The following is a 21,065-nucleotide window of genomic DNA, read 5'->3' on the forward strand; positions in this document are numbered from 1 at the left end:
GACAACTTTAGCTACTACTTACTACTTTTTAGCTACTTAGCATGTTAGCTAATGCAAAGGTCTCAAACCCAAAGGTTGTGTGTTCGAATCTCATCACGCACAACTTTAGCATTTTAGCTAATTAGCAACCTTGCAACTACTTACTACATTTGGGGTGGCAGGTAGCCTAGTGGTTAGAGCGTTGGGCCAGTAACCGAAAGGTTGCTATATCAAATCCCTGAGCTGACAAGGTAAACATCTGTTCTTGAACAAAGCAGTTAACCCACTGTTCCTAGGCTATCATTGTAGATAAGAATTTGTTCTTAACTGACTTGTCTAGTTAAATAACAGATAAATATATATTTAACTACTCTGAAACTACTTAGCATGTTAGCTAACCCTTCCCCTAAACCTTGAACCTAAATCCTAACCTTAATGTTAACCCCTAGCCTAGCTAACATAGCCACCTAGCTAAAATTTACGTTAGCCACAACAAATTGGAATTAGTAACATATCATACCTATTGCAAATTCGTAACATATCATAGAAATGGATGATGGACATCTGCAAATTAATACATACCATACTAAATGTAACATATCATACTAATTTGAATGTGTCCCGGACTTTGTTGACTATGTTACGTCTACCATTGAGTCCAGGTTGGAATTGGAGGTATCGGTTAGATAATTTACTATATGTTTCAACATACAATTATGGATACTTTTTCATAACACAAGTCTCTGATGGTGGAGACCGGTCTACATTACATTAGAGACCGGTCTACGTGTTACATTAGTGTTGAAAGAAATAAGTTAGTATTTATTTAACATTGGCGTTACTACTAGAAACTGTCTAATGTTGAGCACTGCAGTGATTTATTATGGAGCAAAATTAAATAATTATTGAATGTGGTGATTCCTCATGGAAGCAACAGTTGGTCTCTGGTTACCATTTCTGTGGTTGTTGGGGTGACACCACTGAGTGCTGTGTTTTTTTTAGGTGAAACCACTGAGTGATAAAAAAATAAATTTGTTTTAAGTCGGTTAGTGTCAGTTTGCTATGTTTTGCGACAGCGGGGTCTCAGTATCTGTACTTACACATCATAGCTAGCTGTTTCTCGTTGGACGGCTGCACAGGGCTATGGCCACTTTCTGTACAATTTCTCAATAAAATGAAGACACATTACTCTACCCGTATCGTTTTTGTGTTCGGTATTTTGTTGTTAACTTCTGAAGTTGTTTAAATTATTTACAAGCTAGCTAATGTATTTGGAAAACAATAATGTTGACTTTCATGGAAAGAAAGTTATATTTAATAGGCCCTCTACAGGTGAAAAATTGCGTCTCGACAAGGGCGGTTGGTTGTGCAGCTCCCTGGATAGCGCTTTGTGATAGGCTGTTGCTGCGCTACCATGAAGAATGACAGCCGTCGAGACTTCCGGTTCCAGTCATAGGGCGATAACGATAAGAGCGCAGTTGCAGAATTTATAACAGGAGCCACAATGGCGGTTGTCGTCTCTTGATAGGGCTGTGGATGTTATTAAATCCACTATCATCGCCCTAAAGATAGGCCTGGTTGATTCCCAGAGCCATTAAAAATAAACTGGAACATCTACTGCACATGAAAATACTATAATTTCTGATCAATATCAAATTAACAAGAGATAAAAATTATATTAAAAGGGACCATGTAAACAGTACCAACCGGGTCAAGTTTTCATTTTGTTCGAGAAACAACATCGGCTGTTAATGACGGCTAACTGTTTGTTTATTGAACTCCAAAACCGTAAATCTAAGGAACAATAACACCTAAACTAAGCTTGGCACCGGAAAAGGGACTCTAAAAGAAAAGGGACTTATTTTTTTCTTTCGTTTTTTACCAAACAGCACGCTAGCTACACAGAGCTAGCTAGCCAAATAGAAACGGAGAAGAGCGCACAATGCTCCGATTTATTGTTTGGGCCTTTTCAGCCAGTTTCTCAAACTAGCTAAATGCACAGGCCTTCATTTTAGTGGCGCTTTTTGGCACTAACAACCTTTATTTTTCTGATTTGACAAACCATGCGGCCGAACGACGTGGGTAATGCGTGAGGACTAAACCTGGGCAGACTATTTTCCATTTGTCGGCTTGCTTAGAACACTGGATCTCATTTTACCGGATTTCGGAGTACTACTCTCCCGTTAATGTATTATCTCGGCTACAGAGGCCCACGCTCGGGAGAGGTTCCGCCGCTGACGTGAGGAATGCCTGGGTCGGATAGACACCATGGGACCAAGAGGAAGTCGGAATCCAACAGTAGCAGTGCCCTGCCACCCCAAACAACGAGCGGCAACAGCGGGCTACACCAGCCCCTGGTCCTGCCTCATACCTCTGCGGGCAACATGACGAGCAAGGACGGTAACCTCCAGTCAAAGTCGTCAGTGCCATCTTCTTCCAAGCGCAAACGGCATAAATCAGCCAAACATGGACGTGAGTCCGAGGTGGCTCAGGGCCCTGGTTTTTCTGCGCTCGCCTCCACAGCGCCTCCTTCCGTTAGCGCCGTGAAGCCGCTGGTAGAATATGACGACATAAGTTCCGATTCAGATACTTTTTCGGACCCGCCTGCTGAGAGAGGGTCTGGGGATCGGTTAGAACCTGTCCCAGATTATAGTAAAGGGGATGGGGGCGGGGCTGTTGGTAGAGATGGTCGGGAACACAAGCACCGACACTCTCGCAAAAAGTCGAAGGATCCCAACAAAGTTAGAGACTCTGGGGAAGGGGGTCAGAGTACCAAGAAAAAAAGCAGCAAAGACCGTGAGAGAGGGAGCTCTGGGAAAGTCAAGGAGAAGGTGGCCTCTCTGTCCTCTGTAGCATCCCAGTCCTCCGGGTCACGACGTCAGGGTCAGCTGGAGGCTGACTTGGGGCCAAAGCGTGGAGAGTTGCCCCCTTCCTCCCAGGCCCAAACTGTGGCCAGTGTGGGAAGCACCACATCCTCCTCCTCGTCATCTCGCAGCAAGGAGGGTGGCCGCTCCGGGAAGTCTCGCAAGGATAAGCCACAGAAGAGAGAGGGACGTGAGGGTCGGGGGGATGCAACCGCCAGCCAGAGCACCTCTGCCTCTCAGAAGGTCCGGACAGAGAGGAGCCAACGCAAGTCCTCAAAGAGCCACAAGTCCAGCCCTAAGGGCAAGGGACAGCCTTCCTCGAGCAGGGGGAGCCCTCGCCGGAAGGTAACAGCCCCTACACAGTCCCCCAGCCCCCCAAGGAGAGGGGGTAATGGAAGCCCCATGGTCGGTGGTTACGGCCAGGAGGTGGACAGCTACCACCACCAGAGACGCAGGCCGGCCCCACAGAGCCCGAGCCCCTACAGGGAGATGTCCAGGCGGAGCAGGCAGAGGTCGGACAGCCCCTACGCCAGCAGGCAGAGGTCTTCCAGCTATGAGCGAGACGACAGCCCCTACTCAAGGAGACGCTCCATCAGTCCCTATGGTAACCGCAGGTCCTCCAGCACTAGTCCTGTGTCCCGGTGAGTATTCTAGCCGGGCCCAGCCACCTTCCATTCAGTTTGTCTCATATTCACATTTATGCTAGTTGCGTAATTCGTACCAAATCGCACTCTATTCCCTTTATACAGCACTACTTTTGACCAGGCCCCATGAGACTTTGGTCAAAAGTAGTGGACTACAAGGGGAATATGGTGTCTTTTGAGACACACCCTAATACTAACATGTAGCTATGGACTACTACTAGTCCCCCAATCTCAGTCGGTTATTCACTCACTGTATGCATGGCATGCACCTCCACACATAGAGGCATATTCACCAGTGCTGTCTAACACACACATTGATTCTCACAAATGCCCAAGGTGCCTTTTTACAGAGGCCCAGTAAGGCCGCGAACGTGATAATGAACTGGTGTTGTTACTGTTGATGTTCTCATTGGTCATACTGGAACAGGGCCACTCTGACTGTTTCTACTGTTTGCTTTCTACCCCCTTTTGTCTGTGTGCTAAGGAGGTGCTTGTACTGTGTGTTTGATAAAGCTGCAATATGTAATTTTTTGGTGCGACCTGACCAAATTCACATAGAAATGTGAGTTTATAGATCTGCCATTCTCATTGAAAGTAAGTTTAAGAAGCAGTAGATATGTTCTATGTGTGCTATTTCTATGCTTCCTGTTAAGCTTCGATTTTGCGTCTTTTACGTTCGGTTTTGTACACCAGCTTCAAACAGCTGAAAATACAATATTTTGGGTTATAGACAATATTTCACAGCGAGTTTAGTTGGTACAATGATGCATTGCTTGTTTAGTCACAAACTGAAATTAGGCAAACTATTAAAATTTTAGCAAACAGGAAATGGCGTAGAGATTTCTGCATATTGCACCTTTTAAAGCGTAAGTGGTTGAGACAGCGCTTTAGACAGCTGAGGATTGAGCCATGGGTAACTGACAGTACCTGCAGCTTCCTCTCCTGTGCTCCTAGCCTCAGGGTGTTGGAATGGGAATGGCTAGGCCAGGTTGCAATGTCCTGTATGGGCTATTTAAAACTATGGTCAGGGAAGAGACATTGATTCTATGTTCAGATGTGTCTGTGTGACATGCAGGGCTGTTTCTGCCAGGGAGTTGTTGCCTCTTGCCATGTGGTGTAGAAGGGGAAGGGAAACCTATGGAAGTCAGGAGAGGCATCGCATTGGGCTCAGACAGACACAGGCTCAAGGTCTATGAGGAGCTGTGGTGGTCTTTGGAGCAGGAGAGGGCATACATTGGGGGATAGACTACACTAGCCAGACAGCAGGGTGATGGTAGCTCTCCAGGGACAGGGTTAGAGAGCCTTGGGTTAGGCTGTTGACATTCAGCCATTTTCATTTTGTGTTGCATCAGAGAGTGGACCTTGAGCTTCTGTTGGTGGGATGGGGCATAGCTGTACGATAAAACTAGGCCCTCCGTAGTGATCGTTAAAAGGTTTTCTGCTGTCAGTAGACTCTGTTGAAAGATGCTGTTGGTGAATCATGTAGTTGTAGTCTTTTTATTTCATTTAATTTTATTTAACCTTTAACTAGGCAAGTCAGTTAAGAACAAATTCTTATTTACAATGGCGGCCTACCCCGGCCAAACCTAACCCGGACGACGCTGGGCCAATTGTGCACCGCACTACGGAACTCCCAATCACGGCCGGTTGTGATACAGCCTGGAATCGAACCAGGGTCTGTAGTGACGCCTCTAGCACTGAGATGCAGTACCTTAGACCGCTGCGTCACTCGGGTGCCAGTCGAGCATGTAGCTAACTGTAGGCTATTTGTTTAGTCTAGCTAATTACCCACAATGTCCCAGTTATTAACTTATAATAATCACATTTTAGATTTAGTTTGTAGACTTTTATAAGTCTTCATGCTCAGGGACATGTTCACTTGCTACTAGTTAATTTGTTTTCCTAACCTTCAAACAAATGATTGAATCTGAATGTTGTCTCCGCAGTTAAAGGGATACTTAATTATTTTCGTCAGTGCCATCCTCTTCCAAGCGCCCTTTATGAGGCCGTCATTGTAAATAAGAATTTGTTCTTAACTGATTTGCCAGGTAAAATCAAAAATACAAATCTACTTCGCAAGAGTCAGATGAACTTGTGGATACCATTTTTATGTCTGCATGCAGTTTGAAGGAAGTTGCCAACTAGCGCTAGCAGAATTGCTAACTAGTTAGCATTGTCTCTCAAAACTACCTCGAACTTCCTTCATACTGGACACAAAGATAAAAATGGTATTGATGAGTTTATCTCACTCTGCCAAAATCCCGAAGTATCCCTTTAAGTATGTTCAGAATCTTCATACTTTTCATCTTACGTCTCCCACATTTGAATAAGGGTTACTTTGATGGTTATCAAAGTATGTATGGTGATGAGGTGTTTGAATTTATGTCCCTAAGCTATTTGGCCTAATGCCAGAGGAATGTTGAGGTTAACTCACAAGACCGTAGACTCCTGGAGGACGTTTGTGCACACATTGGCTACTTTAAGTTCAGACTAAAGCAAAGGTTGTCTCCCTGACTGACCTAATTGTATGTTTGTATGCTGACTAAGGGAATGGGAAGTGTAGCGTATATGGAAGGAGACAGCACACTGACCGCAATTACACATAAAATGTGTTATCTTAGCAAATAGCACTACCTCCCTGAACTTGCCTCTAACTGAGCTTGAATCAGGGTCCTGCCTCGCCAACACACGTGACCGCCAGTTGACCACTTACAAACCAGTTGTTATAGAAAAGGATCCAATTCGATAGCACAATTGGTGAAATGCCAAGCTAGCTGTGGAGTGAGCTTGCCGCATGGTCTTATCTCATTATATATACATAACACAGGTTTGGTAGTTATCATTTGTAATGACGTGCCATTTGTTGTTTTTATTAACACCTTAATACACAAGTGCAAAATGCCCCAGTAATGTCAAATGGCCTCCCTTCTAGTTCCTCTGTCTTGGTGCTCACTCCCAACTTAGAGCGAGAACTTGCAGTCAACAAGGAATTATTGTTTTCCTAACATCTTCCCTCCTCTCTCTCCAGGCGCTCAGTTCGCTCCCGGAGTCGCTCGCCGCCTTTCTCCTCTTCCCGTCGCTCCTCCTCTCGCTCTCGCAACAAGAAGCATTCGTCCTCTGCCGGGGGGGGCGGGTCTCACAGCAGCCGGCCCACCAGCCGCTCCCCACCCTCCTCCCGCCTGCCACTCAACTCCAGCCTGGGGGCGGAGCTTAGCCGGAGGAAGAAGGAGCGCCAGGCTGCGGTGGCTGCAGCTCGCCCCCCCTCCCCTCCACCTTCGTCACGCAAGACCAAAGGGTCCACCTCACGCCCCCCTAAAGCTGAGCCCGAGAGAGTACCTGACAGAGAGACTGTCCAAGCCGCGGACCTCCAGCCTCCACCCAGTGCACCCCAGCCCCAGGACACTCTTGTTGGGGAAGAACACGGCTCTGCATCTCCACCCTTCTCATCTCCTGCACCCCCTCTGCCCCCCGGTCAGACGACCCCACTACCTCCACCTCCTCTGCCCTCCGCCCCTGTCATCCAACTTCAGCCACCTACACCCCAGGGCCAGACTGAGGCCAGCCTCGCACCCTCCACAGCCCTCTCCTCCTCCTCATTGTCGTCCCCCCAGTCCAATTCTCCTGCCCCCATGCCCACACGCAGCCCTGCCCGCCTGACACCCATCCACAAGACCTCCACTCTGCCCCCCCTGCCTTTACCACCCATGCTAGTGGGAGACTGCCAGGACAGGTAAGCCATGAAACGCGCATACACAAACACACACAACTCTCCTCTCCCCAGTCCTGTTGCTTGGCAAACGTGTAGTCATCAACAGAACAGTCATTAGGCCTATACTGTAGGCTCAGGTTTCACCCGACAGTCAGTCTCTCTGAAACACACACCTGCCTGCAGTACAGTACTGGAATTCTGAACAGATTACCTGAATGCTCTGTGGTCGAAGCTTTAGTTGCCATTAGACCGTTACTATGTCAAGTAGTCAAAACAGGCCTACGTGGGACTTCAAAATAATTACTAACTCCTTGCAGCCTTGTCAAATTCAGTGCTTCCTCTACAGTGGACTGCACTGGCCAAAATGGCTGCCAAAGTGAAACTGTAGTTCATGGGCCTCACATCCCTTTGTCATGGTAGTTGGGGATACATTTGTGCTACAGACATATAAGGAAAAGAAAATCCAAACTCACCAGAGAAACTATGATGTGGAGGAGTAATGAAATGTTATTTTTCTCTCCTTCCTTCTCTACCTTCCATTTCTCTCTCTCTTTTTCTCTCTCTCCCTCCATCAGTCCGAAGAAGTCCACTCCTCCTCAGAGGTCTTCCAGGAAGGAGAAAGAGGTGCGGAATCGGCCGTCTCTGACCGACCTCCCGCTGCCCCCCACGCTGGCCGGAGGAGACCCCTCTCCCCCTCAGTCCCCCGTCTACAGAGCTCCACCTCCACCCCAGTCCGCTCTCAAGAAGAGACCAAAGTGAGTTCCTATCTGCTCAACCGAACCTACCCATCTCCTCCTTATCAATCACCCCAAACCACCTCTCTACACTCCTCTTTTCCACAGCGCTCCTCTCCCACCGCAGCCTATTTCCTTTCAACAGACAGAAAACAATAAGCATAAGATAGTACAAAGTTATCATCAAGGGCTTATTCCGTGAGGTAAAACGTTTCCTAATAGCAAGTCTCCTCGGCTCTCCTGTCTAGGTTTTGCTGTCCACGCTATGGCGAACGCAAACAGACACAGAGCGACTGGGGCAAACGCTGCGTGGACAAGTTTGACATCATCGGCATTATCGGGGAGGGCACCTACGGCCAGGTGTACAAGGCCAAGGACAAAGACACCGGTGAGAGCCCCGTGTGCTGCCATTTCACTGGCATACCTGTGTTTCGTTGTTCTTGAGAGCGGCTCAAAGGATCACCACGCCTGCAGTGTGTGTGTATGCCACGTGGTGTTGTGACTGATCTCGCCTCCCCGTGTCTCCTTTGCTCCAGCCTCTCTATGTGTTTCTTTCAGAGGGATTTGAAATTAAGCAGAAGACACATTTCCGTTGGGTGTACATTGGACAAATGTGTTCTATTTAGCTAGTTTTATTCATCTTTTGATCAGGACAATCAACAGAGTTGGTACCATAAAACACATGTTTTCATCCACCGCCTACATTGGACCGTGACGTAATCTGTAATGTTCACGTTGTTCCTCCTGCCCTCCAGGCGAGCTGGTGGCTCTGAAGAAGGTGCGTCTGGACAATGAGAAGGAGGGCTTCCCCATCACGGCCATCCGAGAGATCAAGATCCTCCGCCAGCTCAACCACCGCAGCGTGGTCAACATGAAGGAGATCGTCACAGACAAACAGGACGCACTGGACTTCAAGAAGGACAAAGGTGTGGAAAGGGGGACTGTGTGTGTGTGTTTTTGTTGTTGCTTGGTGTATGTCTGTGCCTGTATGCGCATGCTCCTTACCCTTGCCTGTCCCGTCAGGTGCCTTCTACCTGGTGTTTGAGTACATGGATCATGACCTGATGGGTCTGCTGGAGTCGGGGCTGTGTCAGTTCTCCCAGGAACACGTGAGGAGCTTCATGAGACAGCTGATGGAGGGTCTGGACTACTGCCACAAGAAGAACTTCCTGCACAGAGACATCAAGTGCTCCAACATACTGCTCAACAACAGGTACTAGTGTAACATGGTAATATCACGGTACCAAAACGCCATGATACTTATGATACCAACAATATAACATACCGTGGTACCGTTTCCTATGATACTACTGAGTCGTTCAGCCCTACCGATCTAAAGAATCTGCTGCCTGTTATAAAATGTTTATGAAGTCAGTTGGGTTTATTAAGTCAGTTGAATTGAAGCACCAGCCACTAGTCTTTTGTTTGCAGAGGTCCAATAATGTCCACTTCCCTTTCATGCACGTATCACGTATGGCGGCTATAATCAGCCAGCCGCATCCCCTACCAGCCCTCACTCACCTGCATCTCTCAGCATCCCCTACCAGCCCTCACTCACCTGCTTCTCTCAGCATCCCCTACCAGCCCTCACTCACCTGCTTCTCTCAGCATCCCCTACCAGCCCTCACTCACCTGCTTCTCTCAGCATCCCCTACCAGCCCTCACTCACCTGCTTCTCTCAGCATCCCCTACCAGCCCTCACTCACCTGCATCTCTCAGCATCCCCTACCAGCCCTCACTCACCTGCTTCTCCCAGCATCCACTACCTGCTTATCTTTCTTCCCCTCTTTATGCTCATCTATTCCTCCATTTGTTTTTTCAAATATAATTTATCCGTGATGGCGAGCGGGGATGCAGACCCCGATGTCTCCTGTTAGATTTGTACGTGTGTTACGTTGGAGCAGCGCGCAGTTCAAGCAATGTTGATACATTGTATAATTTCATCGCCTGTCCTAACCAGGAACAGAGGCCAGTCAGAGTAGACTTTGCGAGTTCACTGTCATACAGCCCGTGAGTGTCGGAGATGGAGCACCGCTTCACGACAGGCATGTTTGCAGCTTTGCAGCAAAAGAAACGGCTTGTCTCTAGCCTAAACTGCAACAGCAACAAAACATCTGAGCGATATTACCAGAGATACCTTTTTGTCTTTCTAGCGGGATTCGTGCGCATTTGATATAATTTCACAAATCATGTCGCGGGTAGTTTTTTTTAAACGTATCCGGGGTCGCTAACTTTGTTCAGTCGTGTTACCTAGCTAGCTAACAATCTGGTAACTTGACAGTAGCTTTGGGCTAATTTGATTGGCACAGGAAGAACGGAAAAGGGTCTGCTACTCATGAGATGTGCTTCAAAGCTAGATTCATTTAGATAGGACTAATGTAAGCCTAAACTATATCCAATGTCTGTTTCTTTCTGGGGCTCCTTCTGTTTGGTGCCTAACGTTTTCAAAGTTGGGAGCAGTGTGTGTGTGTGTTTATGAGAGAGGGAAACTGTGTCTGTGTTAACTGAAGAGTAAATGTGTCGTGCAGCGTTTTCCCCCTTACTGCTACAATGCCATGCAGACCATTTCTATTCCTTCCTCCCATTCCTCCAGCCAAATCTCAGGTAGGCCTTTGTAAATATGAGCAAATCAGCCATTCTATGCAGTTAAATGCAATGTGTCGTATTGAGTAGAAGTGTGAATTTCAGTGACAGGTTTTTGCGTAGCACGTGCGCAGAACGTTTAGGAAACAGAAACAAGCGTCCGGGAGACGGGGCGAACACGATGCTAGGCCTCTGACCCCCCCCCCCCCCTCGTATCGTATCATTAGTAAAATGTTGGTATCGTGACAACACTAAAAGGTTCAGAAGGAGGAAGGAACCGTGTTTCTCCATGGGCCGGTCCGTAAGATGTTGCTGGCTGGTCGCCGAGATGGTTCACTGCCCGTTTGAAATGATACAGTTCCACAGTGCTAGTTTTAAAGGTAGACTCAACGAGATGACGAGCAGCACAGCAGATAGGGAGATGAGCGTGGTGCAAGACTTTCCTGTCACACAGAGTATCTCCGCGCTTCACGCTGCTACAGCGTGGTATCTACGGGACCAAAACAGCGGCCGAGTTCAGCCTCGCACTTCAACGCTCTTAGTTGTCGTGGAAATTGAATGTTCCCCAAGGAGGGAAAAGCATAGCTTTGCCGGTCCCTGGTATAAACAATGGACACACTAACCTAGAATGTTATGGTAATGGCAACAGTAGCAGTTTGTGTGGGTTTTAGTAGTGAGCACCAGGGAGTTGTTTGAAAGGATTGTTGTAGCTATAGTAGGATTGGGTTTTTCCTTTTGATCGGTGCTTCTTTCGATGTGCAACGTTCTACCCATGGGAATTCAAATGCCCTTTCCTCTGCCTCGCTGTTTTGATTGAATTATTCACTTGTGTAGTTAGGGTTGTGTAAGTTAACAGCTGTAGAAATGTAATAAGTTGTGGTGTTATTGAGTTTGAGTTCTCTGTCTCTAACTTCTTTATCTCTCTCCTCGTGCAGTGGTCAGATCAAACTGGCTGACTTTGGTTTGGCCCGCCTCTACAACTCAGAGGAAAGGTGAGACATGGATTTCTCAAGTTGCTTCGGAGAAACAATGACATCATCATAAAGTCAGAGGTCCTTCCTTCCCCGGGTTCAAACCTTTTTAAACTGTGACCCTCACACTGGCCTTTTCTCATTTGGGGAAAAAGCACGTCCTCCACCCTCTCTCCTCTGTCCGACGACCTCTGTGACATGGAAACCGATAAGTGGTCAAGGAAATTTCAATTTGTTAGTAGGCGACCGGAACAGTGTCCTTCCCTCTTTGACAGCCACCTTTCATGAGGATAGTCATGTGTATCCTACCAGAGTCCTTCACGGAAGTTTTGATATCTGCCACACCCGCTTTTGTTTTGTTGGGGGAGAAAAGCATGCACACAAACAATATGCTATTTCATTTAGTTTTTATCACTTTACACATTTATTCTGGGATCCACCAATGTATACCTAATTTGCCTCATGATCTGTGAGTGGAGGAGTCTCATTTCATACAAACACATTTTCATCCACGTTCCCTCACCTATCCTAGATTACCTTTGACCTTCTTCAAAAGAAAGCGAGAAAAGACGGAGGAGAGAGGACGCTGGAGTTGAGCAAATCCAATTGAGAAAAGGCCTCGGTTGCCATGGCAATCTGAATGAAAACGCCTATCCCAATGATTCCCCACTTGGTGGTGCTGTGTCCTGTATAAAGAGGTTCTCCCTCCGTCGGCCCATTGTTGAGGGATGAATTGTGGGTGTTTGGGCACCGGAGGGCAGAGTAGCAGTACTGGTACTGTATCTGCGTGTTATATCTGAATGTTCCCTTCCCTGCTTTCTCCAGTCGACCCTACACTAATAAAGTAATCACGCTATGGTACCGCCCCCCTGAGCTCCTCCTGGGAGAGGAGAGGTACTCTCCAGCCATTGATGTCTGGAGCTGCGGGTTAGTACACACACACACACACACAGCTCAGCGCGACTCACCCACACACTGCCATGTATCTGGACACATTTCATTCACACACATTCTCCAATCAAACACGTAGGATAACAGATTGCACTTACCTTATTTTCCACATGGTGTCACTATAAAACTGCTATATCATTTTTACTGAAGTAGTCGGAGCTCTAAACCCTAAGGACTGGCAGAGAATTATCTAGAATTATCTCTTAACAAATCCTAACTCAAGATTTGTAAGTCCTTTAAAAAAAAAAAGTGAGTTATCAACATTGTCCATTGAATGTTTGTGCACAGGTGTATTTTGGGAGAACTGTTCACCAAGAAGCCCATCTTCCAGGCCAATCAGGAGCTGCTGCAGTTAGAGTTGATCAGGTATGCTGCTGTTGCCCCCTGCTGCCTGGAAGACTGCATCGCCACATTAAAATCCTGTCTGAGACATGGCAACCTATTTCTTATATAGCAGTAATACTCAGCAGGTGGACCGCAGTCCAGACCAAGAATTGGGTCGATACGGGCCGCGAGGTCCTGACTTTCTTTTGTTTTTGGAACTCAGTCGGGCTTTCAACCTACTGCGGTTGAGTGCGATTTCTACATTTGGAAGTGCATGGGCAGGTTCCCTCTTTTGTCATTCACTGACAGATCTTAAAGAGCTTTTTTTGTAACTTGTCATAAATGTCCAGTTGATGTTAGCTAGAGAGGTAAGTTGTCCAGCTACCTAAATCTTGTAGTTATCATGGCCAAATGATGTGCTCAGGGGCCTCGACCCACATTGGTCCCCCATTTTAGATTTGATTGAGTCATATGAACACACATATGAACACACATAAGAAATGGCAAAATGTGTAGAATTGCAGGAAATGAGCTTATTAAAATGATGTTCTCTTCGCCCAACAAGAGGCGTGTGAACCATTTCGGGTCGTATGGGTTTTGAGGTTGGGGTTTGTTACTGCACTGATAAATGATAAATGCCCATCTGGACCTTTGCCGCTTAAGAAATTTGTGGGACTGGACCTTCTCAAATAGTAGTTGAATACCCCTGCTGTATAGCGGACTGCTTTTGACCAGAGCTCTAAGGGCCTTGGTCAAAAGCATTGCACTATATAGGGAATAGGCTGCTATCTGGGATACAGGCCATGTTTACCACAGCTCTCTCTCTCTCTGTCTCAGTCGTCTGTGTGGGAGCCCGTGTCCCGCTGCCTGGCCTGACGTCATCAAGCTGCCCTACTTCAACACCATGAAGCCCAAGAAACAGTACCGCCGACGGCTACGCGAGGAGTTTGCCTTGTACGCAACATGACATGCACACCATGGGATTTTCTTGTCCTTTCATCAATCTGATAGTTGTGGCAGTACGTCGGGTGTTGATGCTATTTGTTTGACTCGCGTGCTCTCATCTCTCTCTGTCAGTCTGCCTGCTCAGGCCCTGGACCTGCTGGACCGCATGCTGACCCTTGACCCTGCGCGGCGCTGCACGGCCGAACAGGCCCTCAATAGTGACTTCCTGTGTAACGTGGAGCCCAGCAAGATGTCCCCGCCCAAGTGAGGACCTCGTCTTTGCCCTGTCCTTTCCTGAGCCCATTACATCTCGAGAACAACCTCAAACTATCCACCACCATACTCCCAAACCCTTATTGCTTTCTTTCTGTCACACCCAACACCCCTCTCGCTTTCTTTCCCATACGCTTACCTTTTGCTTTTTTGTTTCTCTCCCTCATACTTTCATCACCCTGTTTTTACCTCTTTATCATACTCTCTCTCTCTCTCTCTCTCTCCAGTCTCCCTCACTGGCAGGACTGCCACGAGCTGTGGAGCAAGAAACGGCGGCGCCAGCGTCAGAGCGGGCTGCCTGAGGATGTGCCTGTGCCCAAAGTGCCCCGTAAGGACCCCTCGGGGGCTTCCAGTGGAGAGAACAGCCGGCCCCAAGCCAGCCCAGCTGGAGCCCCGCCCCCTCCGCCGGGAAGACCACCGTCCTCAGCCATCTCAGCCAATGAGCTAGCAGGTCAGGCAGACACAGTAGTCACAGTTCGCTACTATAGAAGAGCATACCCATATCCAAATGTCTCCTTGGTTAGGTAGTGGCTGCACAGGTAGACAAGGGTTGTTGTAAGTCTATAATGTGAACACATGTTGTCTCCATACACTCTCAGCAGGCTGCTGTCTACAGTATGTGTGACCGTTGTCTCTCTCTCTCATCAGGCCTGGGTGCTGCGGCGGAGCAGCTGAACCAGACAGAGCTGGCTGTACTGTTGAACCTGCTGCAGAGACAGACAGACCTCAGCCTGCCTCAGATGGCCCAGCTCCTCAACGTCTCTTCCAACCCAGAGAGCCAGCAGCAGCTAGAGACCCTTAGCCAGTCCCTGTCTGCCCTGACCGAGGCTTCCCACCACCGGGGGGCCTCAGAGGACCAGGGTCTGGCTAGGTCCCAGCCCCCCGAACCTCCCCCAGAGCCTCAGGAGCCCTCCCCGCACCACAGCGAGCCGCCCCTCAGCCAGGATGACCAGACCAACCTCCTGGCCCTCCTATTAGGCCAGCTCATCAAGCCGCAGGCCGAGGGGGCTGAGCAAGGTGACGAGAGCAATGGTGTCCAATCAGAGGAGGCGGTGACTCGCGGTTCGTCAGCCTCCACTGCTGACCGCAAGGGCAAGTCTGGGTTCAGTCTCTAGGGGGCGGGGCAAAGAGCACTGGGTCAGGGGATCTCAAAGGAGACTGGTGGATGATCTTGTCATGATGCGGATCTTGTCATCAATTATTTTTCTGCTTACCATAAAGCAGTTGTAAATTACTTTATAAACGAGCTGATGAGATGAAAGATCTTAACTAAATGGCAAATCAAAAGAAAGATTCCACGGTTACTTTAAATATTTTTTGAGGAAGTTTTATGTTGTCTAGACCCACCACCTCTCCCCCCTCCTCTCACCAACAGTTTCACTCCCCACCCACCTTTTGTCTGTCTCACCCGTCTCCCACTTCAAAGGCTACTTTCACCCACTCAGTCACACATAGGTGGAAACATACCATACATGAAGTTGGCAAGTCCTCAAGATGTCTGACCAGAGAGTGGCTTCGGACGGCCCAGGTCACATGGACTGGGCTTTGGGCACAAGGACTTTTCTCATTGGTGTGAATGTAAACTAAGAGAAGGTTTGTAGTTTTACAGCGTTAGAAAGACAATGGTTCACACTGCACTCTTTCCCTGCACCCTTTCAGTCCTGCCTCTCTTTATCACACTGCTTTCTTTTCCCACTTCTTCTTTCTCTCTCATTTCTCCATTTGTTAAAGCAGGTTTCTTGGATTGTTCTTCCATAAGAAATATATTGATTCAAAACCAGTCTGTAATGTCCACATTTTTATGAAGTCTAATAAATTATCACGCAAAAATAAATGTTTTGAACCTTAGACTTCACCTGCATGTCTTTTCATTTAACTTTGATTTAAATCACACATTTAAATGTTTATTTTTGTATGTTTTCTTTTACATTAGACCTCAGAATCATCCAACGCTAGTAAAGCCTTCTCCTCTGTAGTCTGCTGATTGCAGTCGCCCTACTGTTGGCACTTAAAGCAACAACCCTGTTGCCTAGGAAACAATTGTAGCAGCAGTGTTTCCCGGTAGCCATGACAGCAGACTGAGAAGACATTTCTCTCTGTCTCAGCTTTATGGCCTGCATGGAGCTTTACGCACCTCTCTCCCTGTAGTGTCATCCCCCTCCCCAAACGTCAGCTTTTACCCCTCCCTATCCATTATAACCCATGCTCGTATTGTTGTTGAAATGTAACTGAGTGTCTGTCAGGGTTGAACAAACCCTAAGGTGAGCATCCCCCTCTACTATGTAAAGTGCTTTGGGTGTCTCGAAAAGCGCTATATAAGTCCAATCAATTATTATTGTTATGAACACCCCCCCCCCCCCCATGTCCTGCGTCTTTCTTTTGTTGTTCAGATACGTGTGTGAATAAATGTTACGTTGATTATTTAGGTTACCGTGAGGTCTTCTGATATTCCATCATCTCTCAACATTACAACTTGTCTGTCAACATTTTAAAAAAATGGTTACCTACTTAAGGATTTTATAACATACCAGTCACCATGAACCAAGAGGGGAGGAATAACGTAGACGGCACACTTCCAGACTAGTTTAGAGAATGAACATGTATCATAATCACAATTGTGGTGTTTAGTAGCAGTATCAACCCATGACAGCTACACGTTTTACTCATCCAATTCTACAGTAGCCTATTGAAAACATTTATTCAACTGAAACGATGTTGTTGATTGGATGATGAGGATCCAGCGGTAGGAATGGTACATGGTCTCCCTCTGCTGGCCACGGTGGGAGATACAGCTGTACGTTGTCTAGACCCCACTCACAAACACTTGCCTGGGACATGTCACTAAAGGGAATTGAATAAAAATGTGTCTGTAGTGTAGATGGCACAAATGTCCAGGTGAAATCTCACTAACTGCGCTTTGTGTTTCTTGTAAATATCTGATTGACTGTCTTGTTTTCTCTGACCTCCTCAGACTGTGCAGTCACCAAGCGGAAGCAGCAGATCGGAACAAATCAGGTCCCTCCATCCTCTGAGCGACGTCCCCCCTCTCCGCCTGGCCCTCCACCCTCAGCCCTCCTCTCTCCTGGCCAGCAGCAGCCCAGCTCTGAGCTCGGGCCCGGTCAGGACATCAGCCCAGCAGTGGCAGCCGCCCTGCTGCAGCTCATCTCCCAACAGGACCCAGAGGCTGGGGCCCCCCAGCGCAGCAGGGACCACTCCCCCGCCGTGGGCACCCCTGTCCGGGGACAGCCACCCCCTGCCTGGATGACTGACTCCCCTAAACCATCCCCTGCCAGAGAGCCTCCTACTGGCATGGAACCTACTGCCTCTGCTATCCCAGCACAGTTCCCCAAGGACCAGGACCTCCGCTTTGCCCACAGGACCGCTCGCTGATCCTGGGTGGGCCTGTTTAGAGACCTATGGTACAGTGGGCCGACCTACAGGGACAGGAGCCAGGGACACCTACTGTACTGATAATGATGATACTATAGACCAGTCTCTCTAGGTGGGAACAGAAGAGCAGCTCACCTGAGCAGGTTGTGTATATTGGAAGATGTGAGGTAGATGGCTGTGAGATTGCTCGTCTGGAGAAAAGAGCAGGTCTTTGGGTCTGGATATTTGGAGGATGTTATTGTGAAGATGGACAGTGTTGGTTTGGCTAAAGGACAAACTAAGCCCCACTCTAGACAAACAGACTGGGGTTGGGCCTTGGTGAGGGTTCTAGTCCTGGGGGTGGGACAAAGTTCCACACCCTTCAATCACTAACACTGCCCCTCCTCCTGGACCTCCTGACTTGCTGAAGAAGTTGGTTCCTAACGAGTTCCACACATGGAATGTGATCAGCTGTGATTTTCTTTAGTTTTATTTGCAACTCAAATGATTGTTATGTCTACTGCAGTGCCCTCTGACGATGAGGCTATCAGTGGGTTTTGGAGTCTGGTGTCCTCACTCCTCTTCATCTGCGGTTGAATGGGTGGGGGTTGGTGTCTGCTACGTATGACACCGGTGGAACAAAGAACAAGTCTGAAATGTAGAGGTGGTTAACTGTGGGTACAGATGTAAAACCCCGGGACTGAGAGTGAGTTAACTACTCGGTCAGTCTCATCATGCTAGCTGGCTCCTGACTTTTGACCTCGTGCCTCCTTTGTGACCTTAGCAACCCCTGAATGACCTTTGCCCACACGGAAGAGTTGAGTTGTTTCTTCTGTTCTGGAAGGCACATTAACACGAGAAGGCATGGCTCAAAATTCATTAGCATACCTTGTGTGTCCTTGGCCAAAGGTACTGTAAAATAAGGTATTTGGGTCTCAGTCCCATCTCCCCTTGTTGTCTCTCTCGCTCAATCTATGTATGTCAGCCTCAGTTGGCTTTCCCATGTAGAAATGATCATGTTCATTCTCGACCGCTCTCTCTCTAGGAACAGGTACATGTGCCTCTAACCCTCATACTCCCTCTGCTACACACTGACAGAAAACACAAACTGACACTGTGTCATTAACTGCTCTACTATGCTCACTAGTCTTTCATTGGCTCTCTGGGCACAGCTAGCAAGCCGGTCACCCAACCCCATAGTGACTGGACACCTATAGACCTACACACACACACACACACACACACACCTCTCCAAAGCTTTCCCTGATGATCTCTGATAGCCTTGTGTTATCTCTTGCCTCCCTGCCTAACTCTGTGCGGCAAATCCGTTTTGTGTGATTATTTTCTACTTTAAAGACAAAGTTACATGTTAAAACGATGGTCCATGGTTGTGTTTCCTTTTGTTATGTTTTGGGAAGGGAGAGATTGGGAAGAGATCTGGCTTTGGGTTTCATGTGACCATGTGACTGTAAAAGATGATATTTTGTAATATGTGTTTTCTCGGTTCAATTTATTAAAGGAAATGATGCGACCAGAAAGTCTTAAAGTGTTGTGCTTTATTCTCTTATCATGTACACAGAGTATACCAAACACTAGGAACACTTTCCTAATATTGAATTGTAGCCATTTTGCCCTCAGAACGCCATAATTGGTCAGGGCATGGACTCTACAAGGTGTCGAAAGCATTCGACAGGGATGCTGGCCCATGTTGAATCCAATGCTTCCCACAGTTGTCAAGTTGGGTGGATGTCCTTTGGGTGGTATACCATTCTTGATACATATGGGAGACTGTTGAGTGTGAAACCCAGCAGCATTGCAGTTCTTGTCACAAACCAGTGTGCCTGGCACTTACTACCATTTCCTGTTAAAGGCGATTAAATCTTTTGTCTTGCCCATTCACCCTCTGGCACACATACAAAATCCATGTCTGAATTGTCTCAAAGCTTAAAAATTCTAAAACCAATCTCCCCTTCATCTACACTGATTTAAGTGGATTTAACAACTGATGTCAATAAGGGATCATAGCTTTTACCTGGATTCATCTGGTCAGTCTATAAAATGGAAAGAGCAGGTGTTCTTAATGTTTTGTATACTCAGTGTATTTTGCGTGATAGAATTCAGAATGGCCACTAGGTGGCACATTGAATCATCTTTCTCTCAAACGCTTTCTCACTCTCTTTCTCACACACAGACACACACAGTCACTGGAAAACGTGTGGCAAGGCAGAATTTGCCACAGTACTTTTCAATCAGGTGTGGCACTACTATTGATTTAGTTTAATAAAATCAAATGACGCAAATGTTTTAAAAGGAGGGCAATTTTTTGTGTGTGTTTTGATTTTTTAACGATTTGACAACTCATGCACAATTTAAGTACTAAAGGTTAAGTGCTGCTGCAGGCTCTGTGCTTACATTGACCAATCAGTCACGGAAATTGCAGTTCGCGCGGGCCGGCCACAAATCTCTCTACTTTCGTCCGGTATTTTAGAAAGGCGATGAGCAAAAATTCATACATAAATGTAGCAGCATTAGTGACCTGACATGTTTTATTGAATGGAAAACAGACCATTTTTTTTCAGTTTGACCAACATTAGGCTCCTAACATGGGCTGTCCCTCTGGACAGGGTAAACGAAGCAGTAACGTTGTGCATTTATAGTCCATTTTTTTGTGAGAATGTGAATGGGATCAAATTTGGTTTATACTGAACAAAAATATAAACGCAATCATTTCAAAGAGTTTACTGAGTTACAGTTCATATAAGGAAATGAGTCAAGATAAATTCACATGACTGGGCAGGGGTGCAGCCATGGGTGGGTCTTGGAAGGCATAAACCCAAACACTTGGCAGCCAGGCCCAGCCAATCAGAATGAGCTTTTCCCCAAAAAAATTATGTTAGAAGCAGTTTACTGTAGAGAAATTAACATTAAATTCCCTGTCAATAGCTCAGGTGGACGTTCCTGCAGTCAGCATGCCAATTGCACGTTCCCTCAACTTGAAACATCTGTGGCACTTTGTTGTGTGTGAGAACTGCACATTCTAAATTGGCCTTTTATTTCTCCAGCACAAGGTGCACCTGTGTAATGATCATGCTGTTTAACCAGCTTCTTGATATGCCGCACATGTCAGGTGGATGGATTATCTTGGCAAAGGAGAAATGCTCACTAACAGGGATGTAAACAAATTTGGGCACAACATTTTTGAGAAATAAGCTTTTTGCGTTTATGAAAAATGTCTGGGATTGTTTTTATTGTAGCTCATGAAACATGGGACCAACACTTTACATGTTGCGTCTATATTTTTGTTCAGTGTATATTCCATCTTGGGCAGACTAGGCTAGACTTTTTCAATCCGAAATTATTAACTTGAATGAATCAATAAATGCAACAGCTGAGTGAAGGAAAAGCAGCTAACAAGAGCTCAGCATATGTGGGAACTCCTTCAAGACTGTTGGAAAAGCATTCCAGATTAAGCTGTTTGAGAGAATGCCAAGAGTGTGCAAAGCTGTCATCAAGGCAAAGAGTGGGTGCTTGAAGAATCTCAAATATAAAATATATTTAGAATTGTTTAACACTTTTTTGGTTACTACATGATTCCATATGGGTTATTTCACAGATTTGATGTCTTCATTATTATTCTACAATGTATAAAATAGTAAAATAACTGGTATTGTAATTCATATGAATGGGTTTTTATTTTCCCCAAGACCAGGGTTTTTTCC

At 46.9% G+C, this 21,065-nt stretch overlaps 1 protein-coding gene and 1 non-coding gene across 3 annotated transcripts; both read left to right on the plus strand.

Moving 5' to 3' along the window:
• The first annotated feature begins 1,429 nt into the window (after window positions 1-1,429).
• On the plus strand, window positions 1,430-18,884 carry LOC129832993 (cyclin-dependent kinase 12-like). 2 transcript variants are annotated; one of them, XM_055897186.1, is made up of 14 exons: window positions 1,430-3,484; window positions 6,516-7,217; window positions 7,772-7,951; window positions 8,179-8,318; window positions 8,686-8,856; window positions 8,954-9,143; window positions 11,449-11,505; window positions 12,310-12,411; window positions 12,724-12,801; window positions 13,597-13,713; window positions 13,837-13,968; window positions 14,205-14,428; window positions 14,626-15,069; window positions 16,949-18,884. In XM_055897186.1, exons 1-14 carry the CDS (start codon window positions 2,226-2,228, stop codon window positions 17,365-17,367), a joined length of 4,215 nt encoding a protein of 1,404 aa, XP_055753161.1. In that variant the 5' UTR covers window positions 1,430-2,225; the 3' UTR covers window positions 17,368-18,884. The 2 variants fall into 2 exon arrangements, 1 of the variants encoding a protein (XP_055753161.1); XR_008756030.1 differs by having other exon boundaries at window positions 1,431-3,484; window positions 14,626-15,570; window positions 16,949-17,037.
• Window positions 7,509-7,645, plus strand: LOC129834063 (small nucleolar RNA SNORA5). Its single transcript, XR_008756191.1, has one exon. It is a non-coding gene; the product is annotated as a small nucleolar RNA SNORA5 (small nucleolar RNA).
• Window positions 18,885-21,065: the final 2,181 nt, after the last annotated feature.

The sequence above is a fragment of the Salvelinus fontinalis genome, chromosome 34 (assembly GCF_029448725.1).
Source record: "Salvelinus fontinalis isolate EN_2023a chromosome 34, ASM2944872v1, whole genome shotgun sequence".
Lineage (NCBI taxonomy): Eukaryota > Metazoa > Chordata > Actinopteri > Salmoniformes > Salmonidae > Salvelinus > Salvelinus fontinalis.